General features: G+C 47.8%; 1 protein-coding gene across 2 annotated transcripts in view; it reads right to left on the bottom strand.

Annotated features, from left to right (window-relative positions):
- ZC3H7B (zinc finger CCCH-type containing 7B) overlaps positions 1-19,952 on the bottom strand; it is a 195,973-nt gene that overhangs the window by 29,744 nt on the left and 146,277 nt on the right. For both annotated transcript variants that reach the window (XM_069231242.1, XM_069231243.1), the window contains exons 18-21: positions 18,610-18,743; positions 18,170-18,275; positions 17,516-17,624; positions 17,004-17,137 (exon numbers count right to left, since the gene is read on the bottom strand). In XM_069231242.1, the coding sequence (XP_069087343.1) occupies positions 17,004-17,137; positions 17,516-17,624; positions 18,170-18,275; positions 18,610-18,743 (483 nt within the window). The remainder of the gene's footprint in view (positions 1-17,003; positions 17,138-17,515; positions 17,625-18,169; positions 18,276-18,609; positions 18,744-19,952) is intronic.

The following is a 19,952-nucleotide window of genomic DNA, read 5'->3' as shown; positions in this document are numbered from 1 at the left end:
ATTCGAAAGGTATTGCAGGTAAGTACTTTAGGAACTTCAAATCATAAAAATTGCATGTATACTTTTCAAGTTATTGACAAATAGCTGTTTTAAAAGTGGACACAGTGCAATTTTCACAGTTCCTAGGGGAGGTAAGTATTTGTTAGGTTAACCAGGTAAGTAAGACACTTACAGGGCTTAGTTCTTGGTCCAAGGTAGCCCACCGTTGGGGGTTCAGAGCAACCCCAAAGTTACCACACCAGCAGCTCAGGGCCGGTCAGGTGCAGAGTTCAAAGTGGTGCCCAAAACACATAGGCTAGAATGGAGAGAAGGGGGTGCCCCGGTTCCGGTCTGCTTGCAGGTAAGTACCCGCGTCTTCGGAGGGCAGACCAGGGGGGTTTTGTAGGGCACCGGGGGGGACACAAGCCCACACAGAAATTTCACCCTCAGCAGCGCGGGGGCGGCCGGGTGCAGTGTAGAAACAAGCGTCGGATTTGTAATGGAAGTCAATGGGAGATCTAGGGATCTCTTCAGCGCTGCAGGCAGGCAAGGGGGGGGTTCCTCGGGGAAACCTCCACTTGGTCAAGGGAGAGGGACTCCTGGGGGTCACTCCTCCAGTGAAAGTCCGGTCCTTCAGGTCCTGGGGGCTGCGGGTGCAGGGTCTCTCCCAGGCGTCGGGACTTAGGATTCAAAGAGTCGCGGTCAGGGGAAGCCTCGGGATTCCCTCTGCAGGCGGCGCTGTGGGGGCTCAGGGGGGACAGGTCTTGGTACTCACAGTCTTAGAGTAGTCCTGGGGTCCCTCCTGAGGTGTTGGATCGCCACCAGCCGAGTCGGGGTCGCCGGGTGCAGTGTTGCAAGTCTCACGCTTCTTGCGGGGAGCTTGCAGGGTTCTTTAAAGCTGCTGGAAACAAAGTTGCAGCTTTTCTTGGAGCAGGTCCGCTGTCCTCGGGAGTTTCTTGTCTTTTCGAAGCAGGGGCAGTCCTCAGAGGATGTCGAGGTCGCTGGTCCCTTTGGAAGGCGTCGCTGGAGCAGGATCTTTGGAAGGCAGGAGACAGGCCGGTGAGTTTCTGGAGCCAAGGCAGTTGTCGTCTTCTGGTCTTCCTCTGCAGGGGTTTTCAGCTAGGCAGTCCTTCTTCTTGTAGTTGCAGGAATCTAATTTTCTAGGGTTCAGGGTAGCCCTTAAATACTAAATTTTAAGGGCGTGTTTAGGTCTGGGGGGTCAGTAGCCAATGGCTACTAGCCCTGAGGGTGGGTACACCCTCTTTGTGCCTCCTCCCAAGGGGAGGGGGTCACAATCCTAACCCTATTGGGGGAATCCTCCATCTGCAAGATGGAGGATTTCTAAAAGTCAGAGTCACCTCAGCTCAGGACACCTTAGGGGCTGTCCTGACTGGCCAGTGACTCCTCCTTGTTGCTTTCTTTGTTCCCTCCAGCCTTGCCGCCAAAAGTGGGGGCCGTGGCCGGAGGGGGCGGGCAACTCCACTAAGCTGGAGTGCCCTGCTGGGCTGTGACAAAGGGGTGAGCCTTTGAGGCTCACCGCCAGGTGTCACAGCTCCTGCCTGGGGGAGGTGTTAGCATCTCCACCCAGTGCAGGCTTTGTTACTGGCCTCAGAGTGACAAAGGCACTCTCCCCATGGGGCCAGCAACATGTCTCTGGTGTGGCAGGCTGCTGGAACTAGTCAGCCTACACAGACAGTCGGTTAAGTTTCAGGGGGCACCTCTAAGGTGCCCTCTGTGGTGTATTTTACAATAAAATGTACACTGGCATCAGTGTGCATTTATTGTGCTGAGAAGTTTGATACCAAACTTCCCAGTTTTCAGTGTAGCCATTATGGTGCTGTGGAGTTCGTGTAAAACAGACTCCCAGACCATATACTCTTATGGCTACCCTGCACTTACAATGTCTAAGGTTTTGCTTAGACACTGTAGGGGCACAGTGCTCATGCACTGGTACCCTCACCTATGGTATAGTGCACCCTGCCTTAGGGCTGTAAGGCCTGCTAGAGGGGTGTCTTACCTATACTGCATAGGCAGTGAGAGGCTGGCATGGCACCCTGAGGGGAGTGCCATGTCGACTTACTCATTTTGTTCTCACCAGCACACACAGGCTTGTAAGCAGTGTGTCTGTGCTGAGTGAGGGGTCTCTAGGGTGGCATAATACATGCTACAGCCCTTAGAGACCTTCCCTGGCATCAGGGCCCTTGGTACCAGAGGTACCAGTTACAAGGGACTTATCTGGATGCCAGGGTGTGCCAATTGTGGAAACAATGGTACATTTTAGGTGAAAGAACACTGGTGCTGGGGCCTGGTTAGCAGGGTCCCAGCACACTTCTCAGTCAAGTCAGCATCAGTATCAGGCAAAAAGTGGGGGGTAACTGCAACAGGGAGCTATTTCTTTACACAAGCCCCCCCCAGCCCACAGGCCAGGAGACTCAGCCAACGCTGGAAGAGTCTTCCTAGTCTGTCAGGCGAGGAAGAGTAGAGGAAATGGCTGGTTTGTTGCAGGGCCTACTCTGCCTTACATCCTCCTGTTCAGGTCATTCCCTCTGGGGAACTGACCCACTTCCACAGTGATAGGACCTAGTCTGAACTGCCTCTTGTCTGTGCTTTTTATGTCTTCACCCATTCTCTCTATTTTGAGGTCAGAGGTATCCACCTCTGCTAATCTTATCTTAGCCAGGGTCACCCCTAGCTTACCCAAAGAGGTTACCCAGAGCTGGAGTAACCCCACCATGACCAACAGGGTCAGGGGGCCTAACTTGTTATTTGGCATGGGGTCAGACCACCAGGCCAAGGATAGTGCAGCCATAAAGGCTAACACCCAGCAGAGGCCACTGACAGCTGTCAGTGCCCAGAACCACACCTTTAGCTCTTCACCTACAAGGGAAGGGGCTAAGTTACAGGCTTCTTTGGGTTCAGGGTGCCTGTCTGCTGTATTAGAGTGGGGGGTCACCACATCTTGTAGTAAACACCCTTCTTCCACTCTTTCTTCTGTTAGCTGAGGAGCCACCCACTCAGGCTTAACAGTTGCCTGACTAGCCAGGACTTCTTGTGGGTCAGGTTGGACTTTATCAGAGCCATTTTTGGAGTTCTCCCCTACTGGAGCAGAATCTCCTTGGCTTGCTGGAACCTTGGCTATAGGTTGTCCACCTTTCCTACTCTGTTTCCTTTTCTTTTTCTTCTGGGGCCTACTTGCATTTACTGCAGAGGCAGGACTTCCAGAATCCTTGGGAGAGGACTGGCACTGGACCAGTCCTTCTCTTGGGCTCTGACTAACCTCTGGGTAGTCATTTCCAAGGAGACAATCAAGGGGGAGGTCTGTACTGACTACTACCCTTCTCCAGCTAAGAGTGCCACCCACTTCTATGGGTACTAAAGCCACAGGCCTCTTAGTGACCCTGTCTAGGCTAACTCTTACCCTGGCAGTCTCACCTGGGATGTACTGGTTTGAGAGCACCAGCCTGTCATGCACAATAGTGTGACTGGCACAAGTGTCTCTCAGGGCAGTGGTTGGGATTCCATTCACCAGTAGGTGGTGGAAGTGTCTACTTCCCTCTGGAATCTCCAACTCACCTGTTGGGCCCTGTTTCCAGTGGAAGGCTATGAAGACCTCCTCATCTGAGGAGTCATCTCCCATGGCTACACTGGTTACCCCTGGAATCTTGCTCTGGGGTTTGTTTTTGGGACAAGAAGTGTCCTTGGTGTGGTGCCCAGACTGTTTACAGTTGTGGCACCATGCCTTAGTGGCATCCCAGTTCTTACCCTGGTACCCACCTTTGTTTTGGGTTGTGTCTTGGGGCCCACCCACCTGTTCTGGTTTTTGGGGGCCTACAGAGGACTCTTTTTCTTTGTTTCTAGTGTCACCCCCTTTCTCCTGGGGAGTTTTTGTAACCCCTTTCTTTTGGTCACCCCCAGTGGAAGTTTTGGTTACCCTAGTCTTGACCCAGTGGTCTGCCTTCTTTCCCAATTCTTGGGGAGAAATTGGACCTAGGTCTACCAGATACTGATGCAACTTTTCATTGAAGCAGTTACTTAAAATGTGTTCTTTCATAAACAAATTATAAAGCCCAACATAGTCACACACTTCATTTTCAGTTAACCAACCATCTAGTGTTTTTACTGAGTAGTCTACAAAGTCAACCCAGGTCTGGCTCGAGGATTTTTGAGCCCCCCTGAATCTAATTCTATACTCCTCAGTGGAGAATCCAAAGCCCTCAATCAGGGTACCCTTCATGAGGTCATAAGATTCTGCATCTTTTCCAGAGAGTGTGAGGAGTCTATCCCTACACTTTCCAGTGAACATTTCCCAAAGGAGAGCACCCCAGTGAGATCTGTTCACTTTTCTGGTTACACAAGCCCTCTCAAAAGCTGTGAACCATTTGGTGATGTCATCACCAGCTTCATATTTTGTTACAATCCCTTTGGGGATTTTTAGGATGTCAGGAGAATCTCTGACCCTATTTAAGTTGCTGCCACCATCGATGGGACCTAGGCCCATCTCTTTTCTTTCCCTTTCTATGGCTAGGAGCTGCTTTTCCAAAGCCAATCTTTTGACCATCCTGGCTAACAGGGGGTCATCTTCACTGAGAGCATCCTCAGTGATTTCAGAAATGCTGGACCCTCCTGTGAGGGAAGCAACATTTCTGACTATCATTTTTGGAGACAGGGCTTGAGAGGCCCTGGTCTCCCTATTTAGGACTGGAAGGGGGGAATTGCCCTCCAAGTCACTAATTTCTTCCTCTGTGAAGTCATCATCAGAGGGGTTGGCTTTTTCAAACTCTGCCAACAGCTCCTGGAGCTGAATTTTGGTAGGTCTGGAGCCAATGGTTATTTTCTTTATATTACAGAGAGACCTTAGCTCCCTCATCTTAAGATGGAGGTAAGGTGTGGTGTCGAGTTCCACCACATTCATCTCTGTATCAGACATTATTTTGCTAAAAGTTGGAAGACTTTTTAAAGAATCTAAAACTGTTTCTAATTTCAAACCTTTAACAAACTTTTAAACTCTAAAAGACAATGCTAAACAGGGACTTAACACACAAGGCCCTAGCAGGACTTTTAAGAATTTAGAAAAATTTCAAATTGCAAAAATGAATTTCTAATGACAATTTTGGAATTTGTCGTGTGATCAGGTATTGGCTGAGTAGTCCAGCAAATGCAAAGTCTTGTACCCCACCGCTGATCCACCAATGTAGGAAGTTGGCTCTGTATGTGCTATTTCAAAGTAAGGAATAGCATGCACAGAGTCCAAGGGTTCCCCTTAGAGGTAAAATAGTGGTAAAAATAGATAATACTAATGCTCTATTTTGTGGTAGTGTGGTCGAGCAGTAGGCTTATCCAAGGAGTAGTGTTAAGCATTTGTTGTACATACACATAGACAATAAATGAGGTACACACACTCAGAGACAAATCCAGCCAATAGGTTTTTGTATAGAAAAATATCTTTTCTTAGTTTATTTTAAGAACCACAGGTTCAAATTCTACATGTAATATCTCATTCGAAAGGTATTGCAGGTAAGTACTTTAGGAACTTCAAATCATAAAAATTGCATGTATACTTTTCAAGTTATTGACAAATAGCTGTTTTAAAAGTGGACACAGTGCAATTTTCACAGTTCCTAGGGGAGGTAAGTATTTGTTAGGTTAACCAGGTAAGTAAGACACTTACAGGGCTTAGTTCTTGGTCCAAGGTAGCCCACCGTTGGGGGTTCAGAGCAACCCCAAAGTTACCACACCAGCAGCTCAGGGCCGGTCAGGTGCAGAGTTCAAAGTGGTGCCCAAAACACATAGGCTAGAATGGAGAGAAGGGGGTGCCCCGGTTCCGGTCTGCTTGCAGGTAAGTACCCGCGTCTTCAGAGGGCAGACCAGGGGGGTTTTGTAGGGCACCGGGGGGGACACAAGCCCACACAGAAATTTCACCCTCAGCAGCGCGGGGGCGGCCGGGTGCAGTGTAGAAACAAGCGTCGGATTTGTAATGGAAGTCAATGGGAGATCTAGGGATCTCTTCAGCGCTGCAGGCAGGCAAGGGGGGGGTTCCTCGGGGAAACCTCCACTTGGTCAAGGGAGAGGGACTCCTGGGGGTCACTCCTCCAGTGAAAGTCCGGTCCTTCAGGTCCTGGGGGCTGCGGGTGCAGGGTCTCTCCCAGGCGTCGGGACTTAGGATTCAAAGAGTCGCGGTCAGGGGAAGCCTCGGGATTCCCTCTGCAGGCGGCGCTGTGGGGGCTCAGGGGGGACAGGTCTTGGTACTCACAGTCTTAGAGTAGTCCTGGGGTCCCTCCTGAGGTGTTGGATCGCCACCAGCCGAGTCGGGGTCGCCGGGTGCAGTGTTGCAAGTCTCACGCTTCTTGCGGGGAGCTTGCAGGGTTCTTTAAAGCTGCTGGAAACAAAGTTGCAGCTTTTCTTGGAGCAGGTCCGCTGTCCTCGGGAGTTTCTTGTCTTTTCGAAGCAGGGGCAGTCCTCAGAGGATGTCGAGGTCGCTGGTCCCTTTGGAAGGCGTCGCTGGAGCAGGATCTTTGGAAGGCAGGAGACAGGCCGGTGAGTTTCTGGAGCCAAGGCAGTTGTCGTCTTCTGGTCTTCCTCTGCAGGGGTTTTCAGCTAGGCAGTCCTTCTTCTTGTAGTTGCAGGAATCTAATTTTCTAGGGTTCAGGGTAGCCCTTAAATACTAAATTTTAAGGGCGTGTTTAGGTCTGGGGGGTCAGTAGCCAATGGCTACTAGCCCTGAGGGTGGGTACACCCTCTTTGTGCCTCCTCCCAAGGGGAGGGGGTCACAATCCTAACCCTATTGGGGGAATCCTCCATCTGCAAGATGGAGGATTTCTAAAAGTCAGAGTCACCTCAGCTCAGGACACCTTAGGGGCTGTCCTGACTGGCCAGTGACTCCTCCTTGTTGCTTTCTTTGTTCCCTCCAGCCTTGCCGCCAAAAGTGGGGGCCGTGGCCGGAGGGGGCGGGCAACTCCACTAAGCTGGAGTGCCCTGCTGGGCTGTGACAAAGGGGTGAGCCTTTGAGGCTCACCGCCAGGTGTCACAGCTCCTGCCTGGGGGAGGTGTTAGCATCTCCACCCAGTGCAGGCTTTGTTACTGGCCTCAGAGTGACAAAGGCACTCTCCCCATGGGGCCAGCAACATGTCTCTGGTGTGGCAGGCTGCTGGAACTAGTCAGCCTACACAGACAGTCGGTTAAGTTTCAGGGGGCACCTCTAAGGTGCCCTCTGTGGTGTATTTTACAATAAAATGTACACTGGCATCAGTGTGCATTTATTGTGCTGAGAAGTTTGATACCAAACTTCCCAGTTTTCAGTGTAGCCATTATGGTGCTGTGGAGTTCGTGTAAAACAGACTCCCAGACCATATACTCTTATGGCTACCCTGCACTTACAATGTCTAAGGTTTTGCTTAGACACTGTAGGGGCACAGTGCTCATGCACTGGTACCCTCACCTATGGTATAGTGCACCCTGCCTTAGGGCTGTAAGGCCTGCTAGAGGGGTGTCTTACCTATACTGCATAGGCAGTGAGAGGCTGGCATGGCACCCTGAGGGGAGTGCCATGTCGACTTACTCATTTTGTTCTCACCAGCACACACAGGCTTGTAAGCAGTGTGTCTGTGCTGAGTGAGGGGTCTCTAGGGTGGCATAATACATGCTACAGCCCTTAGAGACCTTCCCTGGCATCAGGGCCCTTGGTACCAGAGGTACCAGTTACAAGGGACTTATCTGGATGCCAGGGTGTGCCAATTGTGGAAACAATGGTACATTTTAGGTGAAAGAACACTGGTGCTGGGGCCTGGTTAGCAGGGTCCCAGCACACTTCTCAGTCAAGTCAGCATCAGTATCAGGCAAAAAGTGGGGGGTAACTGCAACAGGGAGCCATTTCTTTACAGCGGTCTACCAACACCAGATCTTGAAGTTCACCCTGTGCCTGTGACCATTGTGATGCTAGGCACTGTTGTAAGGGTCGCATGTGTAGTCTTGCGTTTGGGACAATGGCTATGCATGATGACATCATGCCTAGAAGTTTTAGCACAAATTTTGCTTGTATCTTCTGGTTTGGAAACATAGCACTTATTACCTTGTGGAATGCTTGCACTCTTTGTGGACTTGGAGTGGCAATTCCCTTTGATGTGTTGATGGTTGCTCCTAGATATTGTTGTGTCTGACACGGTTCGAGGTGTGATTTTGTATAGTTGATGGAGAAACCCAGTTTGTGAAGGGTTTGTATGACATATGTGGTGTCGTTTGTGCACTTTTTTATTGTGTTGGTCTTGATTAGCCAATCGTCCAGGTAAGGAAACACATGTATCTGTTGTCTCCTGATATGTGCTGCTACTACTGCTAGACATTTTGTGAACACTCTTGGTGCAGTTGTTATTCCGAATGGCAACACTTTGAATTGGTAATGTATTCCTTTGAATACGAACCTTAGGTACTTTCTGTGAGAAGGGTGTATCGGTATATGAAAGTACGCATCTTTTAGGTCTAATGTGGTCATGTAATCTTGCTGTTTGAGCAGTGGAATGATGTCTTGTAGTGTGACCATGTGAAAGTGGTCCGATATGATGTAGGTATTTAGTGTCCTGAGATCTAATATTGGTCTTAATGTTTTGTCTTTTTTTGGAATTAGAAAGTACAGGGAGTAAACTCCTGTGTTTTTTTGTTGTACTGGTACTAACTCTATTGCATCCTTTTGCAGTAGTGCTTGAACTTCTAGTCCTAAAAGTTCTAAATGTTGTGGTGACATTTTGTGTGTTTTTGGAGGGATGTTTGGTGGGAATTTGTGGAATTCTATGCAATAGCCATGTTGGATTATTGCTAATACCCAATTGTCTGTTGTAATCTGCTGCCAAGATTGGTAGAATTGGCTTAGTCTTCCCCCCACTGGTGTTGAGTGAAGGGGTTGTGTGACTTGAAAGTCACTGTTTAGGTGGAGGTGTTTTTGGAGTCTGGAATCTTCCCCTACTCCTTGGGAATTGACCCCCTCTATATCCCCTGAAACCTCCCCTTTGGAATGAACCCTGATATGGTGTGGTTCTTGTTTGTTGGCTGGTGGTGTCTGTGGGTTGGCCACGAAACCCCCCTCTAAATGGAGTTTTTCTAAAAGAGCCTCTGCTCTGCGGGGAGTAGAGTGCGCCCATGGCTTTGGCCGTGTCTGTGTCCTTTTTAAGTTTTTCAATGGCTGTGTCCACTTCAGGACCAAAAAGTTGTTTCTCGTTGAAGGGCATATTAAGGACAGCCTGCTGGATTTCAGGTTTGAAGCCTGAAGTGCGGAGCCAAGCGTGTCTCCTTATGGTGACAGCAGTGTTGACTGTTCTCGCTGCGTCCAGTGAAGAGCGGATTGGATTGTTTGAGATCGTTTGTCCCTCTTCAACTATTTGCTGCGCCCTTTTTTGGTATTCCTGGGGAAGATGGTCTACGAGAAGTTGCATCTCATCCCAGTGTGCGCGGTCATATCTGGCCAGCAGCGCTTGAGAATTTGCGATGCGCCACTGGTTGGCTGCCTGTGATGCTACTCTTTTTCCTGCCGCATCAAATTTTCTGCTTTCTTTGTCCGGAGGTGGGGCGTCGCCAGATGTATGGGAATTTGCTCTCTTGCAAGCTGCCCCTACTACTACGGAGTCAGGTGGTAACTGCGAAGTAATAAACACTGGGTCTGTAGGTGGTGGTTTGTATTTCTTATCCACCCTTGGGGTGATGGCTCTTGATTTTACGGGATCTTCAAAAATTTGTTTTGCGTGCCGTAACATCCCTGGTAGCATTGGGAGACATTGATATTGGCTATGTGTAGCCGAGAGGGTGTTAAATAAAAAATCATCCTCTATAGGATCGGAATGCAGTTGGACATTGTGGAATTCTGCAGCCCTAGCCACCAGTTGCGAGTATGAGGTACTGTCCTCTGGCGGTGACGGCTTTGTGGGGTATGAATCAGGATCATTGTCCGGCACTGGAGTGTCATATAGGTCCCAAGCGTCTTGATCCTGATTATCTTGACTTATGGTAGTTTGCGCTGGTGAGTGCATTTGTGGCGGTGTTTGTGCCGGCGATGCCTGTTGTGGTGGAGAGGGCGGAGGCGTGACTTTTTTAACCACTTTGGCTTGTGGTTGTGCGTCATCCTTGAGAAGTCCGATCCTTCTTTTCCTCATTATTGGGGGAAGGGTTGATATCTTCCCTGTGTCTTGCTGGATGTACAGTCTCTTTTGTGTGTAGTCTGATTCTACACTTTGGAGCTCTTGTCCAAATCTGTGCATCTGGCCACTTATTCCTTGTTCCTCTGTGTAGGATGAAGGTGTGGAACTTTTCGGCGCCGAGAGAGAATCTTTTTTCGGCTTCGGCACCAACAGAATTTTTGTGGCTTTCGGCAGTGTGTCTCTGTGCCGATGTTTTTCGGTGCCGGCATCTTGTTTTTGCCTCTCGGAGCCGCTATCTCGGCTCCGAGGTTGCTCCATGGCGGTCCCTCGACCGGAGTCGGGTGTCTTCGCTATGGGCGTGCCCTTTTTCGGCGCCTTCGACGGGTCGCCGTTTTTTTTGGGTCGAGCCATGGCCTGTTGGCAGTGGCGTCCCCTGGGCTTTTGTCTTCTCGATGGTTTTAATTTTCGACGTCTTACTCACTGTTTGTTGCTGTTGTTCGACGTCGGAGTCTCCGGATTCTGATTCCGGAACCGAGAATGTTTCCTCTTCGTCGTCGAAACGTTGTTTTGTTGGCGTGGACGCCATTTGTAGACGCCTGGCTCTTCGGTCCCGGAGTGTTTTTCTGGACCGGAAGGCTCGACGGGCCTCACAGGTATCCTCCTTGTGCTCGGGGGACAAGCACAAGTTACAGACCAAGTGCTGATCTGTATAAGGATACTTACTGTGACATTTTGGGCAGAAACGAAACGGGGTCCGTTCCATCGGCTTCGATGTTGCACGCGGTCGGGCCGACCAGGCCCCGATGGGGGAATCGAAGCTACCCCAAAGTCTTCCGATGATCGGTGTCGATGTACCTAACTATCCCGATACCGAACGGAACAATACCGACGCTTTCTTCCGAGATTCTGACTAACTTTCCGAACCGAAACACGGAGCGAAAAGGAATACGTCCGAACCCAACAGCGGAAAAAAACAATCTAAGATGGAGTCGACGCCCATGCGCAATGGAGCCGAAGAGGGAGGAGTCCTTCGGTCCCGTGACCAAAAAAGACTTCTTCGAAGAAAAACAACTTGTAATACTCCGAGCCCAACACCAGGCAGCGGACTGTGCGAAACATGTGTATCTGCAGCAACATATGCCATCGAACAGAGCATTTTGCCACCCGGATGTGTGATCCCCCTGACGGAAGAAGGATTTACATACCTGGGAATATATATTACAAGAAGCCCATAGGCTTTCTACAAGAGAAACCTATGCCCACAATTAGATCTCCTGCGTGACGATGTGGGCGTTGGCCAGCACTCCAGCTATCCCTAATGGGCTGCGCTGCCCTGCTTAAAATGATGACCATCCCCGACTATTATATGTGCGTCAAAACACTCCTTATCCAGTGCGTACAGAATTCTTTAGCAAAGTCAACAGGGAGATGCGTACACTTCTATGGGACGGGGGCAGCTCGCATATTGCATTACATAAGCTTCAGAAGGGGGTTTACGAAGGAGGATCGGGGATTCCAGATATCTGGGCCTATTACTGGGCCTCTCCACTTGGTCACAGTGAGCAAGTGGGTATATACTGGGTGTGATGGACCAGAATACAGGGTAGACAGAGTGGCAATGGGGAGAGTGGATACCCAGCAGCATTGTATATTAAGAAGAGAGATTCGGGGCTTTCCCCACATACCAGAGCCACAGTGTGAGCATGGAGAGAGGCGACAGAGATTATGGGATGGGGGAAACACACTGACAAACGCAACCCCACTGTGGACTAGTGACCAATTGTGTGATGTGGGAAGATTGGAGGGCTTTAAAGGATGGAATCTTATAGGTATAGGACGGTTGGGGGATGTGTGGAGAAATGGCACATGTATTGCCTTTGAAGAGCTCAATACCGAGTTCTACATGCCAGACACAGAGAGATATAAATACCTCCAGATGAGACACGCACTTCGCCATCATATAAAGGGAGGGGAATCCGTCCCCCCCCAGATGCCTCCCCGTTAGAAGACAGACTACTACTTGAGCCGCTTCCAGACAAGGCAGTATCACTGATCTATAAAAAGATACTGAATAACACTTAGGACGCTCTGCACACACTTCGCGAGGCCTGGGAAGGAAACGTATGTCCTTTTAGTGAGGAGGTCTGGCAGGAATTCCTACAGAGCCCCTGGGAAGTGAGAATCCGGGCACGATTTCACCTGATACAGTTAAGGCTTTTGCATAGGTCATATTACTCCAGAGCCTTACTACATCGCATGTGCCGTAGTGATTCTGATCTATGTGGCAGGGGGGTGTGCCTACTAGGGACCTTTTTCCATATTCTATGGAGTTGTCCAATCATTCAAGGTTTTTGGTCCCAGATAACAGGGGTGCTGACACGAGTGACAGGCCTGACGGTACCGATGGAGGCCAGCTGGCACATTCTAAATATCATGGGGGAGGAAAGATGGCCCGGACATCAAACAACATGGTTGAGGCTAGCAGTGGTAGTGGCCAAAAGAGATATTGCCAAGGCATGGGGTGCAAGTGAGCCTCCTTCCATTAGAGAATGGAAATATAACATGGATTGGTGCCACCAAGTAGAATAGGAGATCTACAAGAGTCGGGGTTGTAGCAAGAAATATGACAAAATCTGGTCCTCATGGCATAATTATAGAGTCATATGAACATATATGTGACATTGTATATGGCAAAATACCTTATGGGTAGGGGGCAGTAAACACAGGGGTACTATTTCACGTTTACTGAGGGTCTACAGGCTAAGTAGTAAATGAACTAAGTTACGGATATATTGAATGGCAATACTGTACCTTTTCTCCTCTCACAGAAAAATGTAACCATATAAGAATGATGATCTTTGGTGTATTCTGAGCATATGTGTATTTAAATAAAAAGAGTTAAAAATGAAAAAAAAAAAAAAGAAGATCGAGAACGATGAGGCCCAAGTAATCCTTGTAGCTCCGGACTGAGCACAAAGAGTATGGTATCCCGAGCTCTTGAGCATGGCCATCGATGCTCTGATCAGACTGCCCTTTTGGGAGGATCTTCACAGCAGCAGGGGACAGTTCTCCATCCAAACCTGTCTAGTCTCAGCTTTCCTGCGTGGAGATTGAGTGGCAGCAGTTGACAGCTTTTGACCTTCTGACCGAAGTCTGTAACGTTATTTTGGTAGGCAGGCGTCTCTCTACCAAAACGGTATACGCCTGTCGATGGAACAAATTTGTGACATGGTGAACCAACAAGTCTGTTGACCCTTTCTCTGACCCTCTTTCTGAGGCTCTTTTATTTGTTCTTTCATTGGCTCAGCAGGGCTCTGCTCTGGGCACTCTAAATTGTTGTTTGCCATGAAATTTAAGTCGCTTGCCGATCAACATTCCTTATTTAAATCTCCCATTGTTGGATGATTTCTTAAGGGTCTTAAACATCTCTTTCCTCCTTCCCCATTCAAAATGCCCCAGTGGGATTTCAACCTAATTCTCGCTTATTTTATGCGCGCTCCCTTTGAGCAACTTCACAATTGTCCCCTTTGCCTGCTTACCCTAAAAACAGTCTTCCTTGTCGCTATCACCTTGGCCTGCAGAGTGAGTGAGTTGCAGGCTCTTTCTTCTAAGCCACCTTTCCTCTCCCTCCACCCTGACAAGGTGGTGCTTCGTACTAATGCTTCTATTCTCCCTAAAGTGGTTACGCCCTTTCATGTAGGCCAAACCATAACCATGCTTACTTTTTACGCACACCCACATCCCTCTAAAGAAGAGGAGAAACTCCACCACCTGGAACCAAAAAGAGCATTGGCGTGCAACCTCAATCGTACTAAAGAGTTCCGGGTATATGATCAACTCTTTGTGGGCTATATGGGAGCAAGGAAAGGTTGGAGAGTGCAGAAAAGAACCATCTCTAGATGGGTTGTTCTCTGCATTAAAACGTGCTACGCATTGGCTAAAAGGCAACTCCCGGAGGGTTTGTGGGCTAACTCTATTAAAGTAACAGCTGCAAACACTGCGTTAGCACACGGAATTCCAGTCCTGGATATCTGCAAGGCAGCAACGTGGATGTCCTTGCACACATTCACTAAACACTACTGCCTTATCAGTCAGGTACGCAGGGATGGCTCCTTTGGCTGTTCGGTCCTGCAGGACTTACTAGTATGATCTTGATTCGCAGACCCACCACCAGGGGTGGTATTGTTTGAGTATCTATTCTAATTTAAGGAATCTGCAACTAGATGACTATCAGATGAGCAAGTTATTTATCTTTGGTAACAAATTATCTGGAAGAGAAATATTCTAGTTGCAGATTCCTTACTAACCCACCAAACATCTCCACTTTGTGAACTGATTTCTAAGGACAGGAACTTCCCTGTCAGTGCCCTAGTTCTGGTGCACCAGTATCAGTGTTCTTCATGGCTCCTCGCTTCTGGCAAGGAAAGGCGGGAAAAGAAACGGACGTCAGTGAGCATGGGTGGTGCTTATGTACGACCAGCGACAACATATCTGGCGACCACAACATCAATGACGGACACAGAGTCGACAGATGCCATCTGACGGCATGCAGGGGTGGGGTACTGCTCAAAGAAAAATCTCCAGATCCAGACTGATGCCTGGGGGAAACTCTGAGGTAAGTAAACTGCAACTAGAATATGTCTACCAGATAAATCGTTATCAGATGTAAGTAACTTGTTCTTTAAAAGCCAAACAAAAAACACAGGTTAATACTTATGTTTAGTGTCCCATGTTTGCCTTCAAAACTTTCAGCATTTAAGTGACGTTATTCCTGGTAAGGCTAGCAGTCTTAGCTGGGCTGAGACCTGTTTGACCTCCCTAGTTCATCTCTTGGCCAACACCGACTCCTTGCAGGGAAGGAACCAAGATCATGTGACTGACTGTATCCCACCTGCACTTAATCCCGTACTTGACAGTGTGAGGGAGAATTAGCCCAGGCTGGCATTGGGTGCGGAGTTCATTTACAGACCAAGGTGGTGGAAGATGACTTTTCTAATCTTACCAAAAATTCATACACTCCTCATAAACTTAACACATTTATATTTATTATTATCGCATCTTTTTACCTGACTTGCATCCTCAACAGTGCTAATAAGCTGCAAGTTACCGTCTGCAATGTCTGCCAACCTATGGTCTGTTTCTTCTTAGTTTGTACTACATCGTTAACCAAGCAACACACAGGCTGTGATGGGTTGTATGATGATTCAAACCAATCATATGTATTTAACATATTACTTGTTTGTTCTGAGCAAACTTGGTTATTTTTCAACTACACCAGCTAATAAACAATTCTATACATTACTAAAGAATCTTCATCTTAAATTGATAGTAAAAACATATGATTCCAAACTATCCGACATGAAGGTTGCTGCCCATAAAATCGCACCAGTTATTAAAGGGAGAGTACACTGGGTAAGAGAAATTCAGGCACAAAAACGACCACGGTAACAAGTCCTGACACACCAAAAGGCATGAAAGAGTGGGAGACGAAGCCATAATTATCAAGAAGCACTGTTAAAAATTGGTCCAAAAGAAGACTTTGATGTGAACTTGTGAAAATTAGTGACACCGCTGGTATGTAGAAGTGAACACAATAAGGTGGGACAGTGTGGAAATAACACATTATTTTGTGATCAGAATTACAAGGGTGCCTAATGGTGAAATAAGAACCAGGAGGAGGAGGGTACCACTAGTAACACCAGTGAAGATGGCCCAAACATGGGGTAAAGAGATCTGTCCATATGCCAGCGATGGGTAACTTTTTGTTAACACATCACGTCAAAAAGCAGCTAAATTATTTCTGTGACAATGAACTGCCCTTTCACCGGCTGTAAGGGGATGGACAAGCAGTAGCTTAGTTTCAATCAGGGAGCAAGGGACACCGCATTCTCAATGCCCAAACCCTACACAGCATATATTATTGGAATTTGAAAGGGGAGAAGAAACTTAAGTTTCTATTACTGGCCTCCAGCTGGAAGGATTATTTTCAGGGGTTAAAGGGAAGTTCAGACTTCGTGGACATACATCTTAAATGCTGACACTGCACAACAACGGCGAGTTATAAAAGTACATTAAAATAATTTGTGTGAAGACATCTTGGAGATGTTTAGACATTTCATAAATAAGAAAACACAGAGGGGGTGCTCAACAGATAGACAAGGGCTAAAACTGGGAAGAGAAAATCAGGAAAGGTAACACGAGATGAATAAGGAATGTACATGGAGAGACAGGTACAGAAAGTTAAGAGAAAACAGTGCATCAGAAGGGGCAAGAGATTAGAACAAATTCCAGATGACAGAGAATGTCCACAGGTGGAAAGAGGGAGCAATAGAAGAGATAAAAAAAGACTGCCAGAAAGACAGATGACGGAGTAAACCGAAGGAGGGTAAGAAAAAAAGGAAACAGGAATAAGAAGGTCAAGGAGGAGATGGGAATGTATGTGAAGGAAATTGAAGAAAGAGAGAGTTATGTGAAATTGCAGGGAGAACAAGTTAAAGAAAGACGTTAGAGAGCAGAGAGAAAAACAAGAAGGTTTAGGGGAGGAAGGGCTCGAAGAAACAGGATGAGGCAATGTGAAAAATAGAGAAAAGCTAAAAAAGAGGAGAAAGTCCATTAAGATATATATGGGAAAAAAGGCATGGAGAGGGGAAAAAAACGAACAAAAAAAATGGAAGAGAGAAAACGGATGGATGATTCTAAAGAGGCCTGATGATAGTGAGGAGGAAATTAAACAAAGGGGAAAGAAAGATTGGGAAGAGAGGTAGATTGCTAGATAGACCAACATACAGTATAAAAAGAGTGAGAACAGAGCTGGAGGGGTAAATGGATCAAGACAGAGAGAGGGTGAACAAATGCTTTGTGACACGGGTTAGACAGAGGCAGCTCAAAGGGGCTGCTTGCACTTACCATGATATCTGCATAGTCTGTGGGCATATGGATTTGCTTGTCAGTCTCCCGTGAAATCAGCGAGTTCCCGTCACCAGACTTCCCTGGGTTGTTCTTTTTCAAAGACATGTCGTAAAGCGCCTGGAGGTCGTAGACTAAGAAGGAGGTGGGATTAGTATTTTTAAATGATGTACAAAAGGCAGAGTACCACAGCATTGCATGTCCTCAATAAATAATGTACTCAAGGATTTCACGATGAAATGGAAAAAAACAAAATAACTACAAGTGAAAAGTGGGTCATTCTGATGGGGCCTTAAGAAACAGAAAGTAGATTAGTCAAGAAGCTGTAAAGATAAAGAGAAGATACCACACAATTCCTACTCAGAGCTGCACATGGCACCAACTGCAAGGTCTTGTGGGTGATGCTATGACTCAGAACATGCATGGCTTGAGCATGGAGTCCTGCCTGTACAAGAACACACGTCTGGCTATTGAGCAAGCTGATACTTCTGCTGCAGAAACCCCGCACTCACCTTTCTTCTCCTTCATAAAAGTCCACAGCTCCTTCTCCTCAGGGCTGTGCGCGAAGGTGCAGTTGCCCACATACTGGCACTTGCGCCCTTTCTGAATATGAATGCACAACTGCAGGCAGAGAGGAGACAAGTTACCAGAGGAAAGCATCAGAGAGAACGAGACCGAGCTGTCAACTGAGCAGACTAGCTGTCAATCACCCTTTCAAACCATCGCTCACAATGCGTAAAATCAATCACCTTTGACAGCTGCCAAATAGCAATACATGCAAACAGTACCCCTTTCAAGCACACAAAGAATTAAGCAACGTTCCACTTCATCAAACATAAAATATACCCAAAGCCTTCACTTTAAAGTACTCTTTTTTTTCTCTCTCCAGTTTTTACCACATCACAGGCAGAATGGTTTAAAGCACAACCTGATGCCTCTGTGTACGGAAAAGGTCCTACTCAGCCGCAATTCATGCTCATAACTGAACTCCTATCCACTCATCTATCCTGCGAATGAATATGCTTGTCAGGAAATCAGGACGTAACATAGTTGGTAAACAAGGTAGGGTTTTCCATTTTAGAACCATACTCGGCAACATTCGCACCCTTGTCCTTCCCTCCCCCTCCCTCCCTCTCTCTCTCTCTCTCTCTGCTTGTGAGGCTCACATCGTACTGCTGTGGGAAGCTTCGGACAGAAGGCAGCGGTCTGACCGAAATCCATTTCTTCTTGGCCTTCGACATGACGAGCAGGATGCGCCGGTCCTTGGTGTAACTGCAGAGACATGGAAATATACCCAAAGATGGAATTGTGGCACAACACATCAGGCGCAGGCTCCACTCTTACAAACAGAACTGAATCAGGCAGTTCATACTGAGAACCGGGTCACTTGACTTCCAGAGGCCCCCCCCACCCCCAATGAGAATGAGGACTAAGGCATTTGAAATGACAGGAATCAAGCAGTCTACCAGTCTCTCTTTATCCGCTCTCCCAATGCAATCAGTTCTCATCAAAGGGGAAATTGTCCCATCACACGGCGCAAAAACTTTTACCAGTATTTAGTACTGAAGACCCCCAACCCTTAACGCATTGCTTGATGTGCACTCACCTGTGGCGGGCCTTGGCGCTGCAGTATTTCATGTCCTTGTCTGGCTCAGTAACGTTGCCGTTCTGCCAGCACTGACTGCACACAAACTTCATCTTAAGGTCAGGGATTCCATAGACTGCTGCCTTCGACGGGAACTAGAAGTGTCCCAAAAACAAAAAGGTATGAGTAAAGATTCACAAAAGAACACAAGGATGGCACACTGTTAAGACATACTCTCCCAACTTTGCTGTGCGCATTTCATTTTGGAGTAGGAGACGCGGGGAACCTAGCTTGCAAAGAAAAATGCCTCAAAGTGTACGAAGTATTGCTGCTCACCGGACACGTTCTCCACATTGGGTATCAGGCAGGAGAGTTATCCTTCATGTTGACAGATCTTGCAGTATCATGGTTCAGAGAGCAGATGTAGGAAACTGGCTTTGTAGTGAACCAATGTAAGGGGACACTATACAGATAGTCCAGGGCGACCCGTATTGGCTGACCGGCTAAAATAATACCCACACTGCCACAAAAGAAAGCTTTTAAGGTTGAGTGGTTAGGCTTATCACAGGATAGTGTTAGCCGTTTACTGCAAACACAGAGCCAGTAAGCGAGACATACTCAATAAAGAAATCCAACACCAATTTATAAAAAGAACACATATTTTTATATTCATTTAGATACCAAGATCATCGTAATCAGGAAAGTGCTTTTCAAGTTATCAATTTTTAGCTAACAATAAAATATACATACTGTGGCTTCAAGCAGTAAACTATCCTACGGGGAATAAACATATACTGCATTTGGGCACTTAGCAACGACTTACAGGGTCAGTCTTCGTGAGTTAAATTGAGTATGGGGCAAGGTTCGAGGCAGTACCAAGAGTTACTTCGGGAGGCACTGGGGCGTCCATGTGCAGAGGTGCGTTACAGCGTCAATTGTCTCATTCACTTTAATGGCAAACGGTCCTGGGGAAAAGAGACTGCAAGCGTGGACTGGGGGGGGGGGGTCAGTCCAGGTGATCTCAAGGGGAGAGGGGTGATCCGGTCTTGAGGGTCTTGGGCACACAGGGACACCGTCGGTCCACTTGAACTCGGGCTGGGATGCTGATATGCAGTTGTGCTTTGGGGGGGAGAAAGGGGGGGGGGGGGGTCGCCCTGCTGAAGCGTTTCATGGTTCTCGGTCCCCGCAGAAGGAGACTGCAGGAGGTGACTGGGGGCCAGTCTGGTCAAAACCAAGGGTGGGCTCAGCTACTGAGGGTCTCAAGACCCCATTGGCACAGTCATCTCCCTCACACTTAGGCTATGGGGCTTGGGTGCAGGTGTGCTTTGAGGCACTGGGTCGCAATGGTCAGAAACTCACTCTGT

The sequence above is a fragment of the Pleurodeles waltl genome, chromosome 4_2 (assembly GCF_031143425.1).
Source record: "Pleurodeles waltl isolate 20211129_DDA chromosome 4_2, aPleWal1.hap1.20221129, whole genome shotgun sequence".
In the NCBI taxonomy this organism is placed as follows: Eukaryota; Metazoa; Chordata; class Amphibia; order Caudata; family Salamandridae; genus Pleurodeles; species Pleurodeles waltl.
This window is presented reverse-complemented; position numbering and strand designations above follow the sequence as displayed.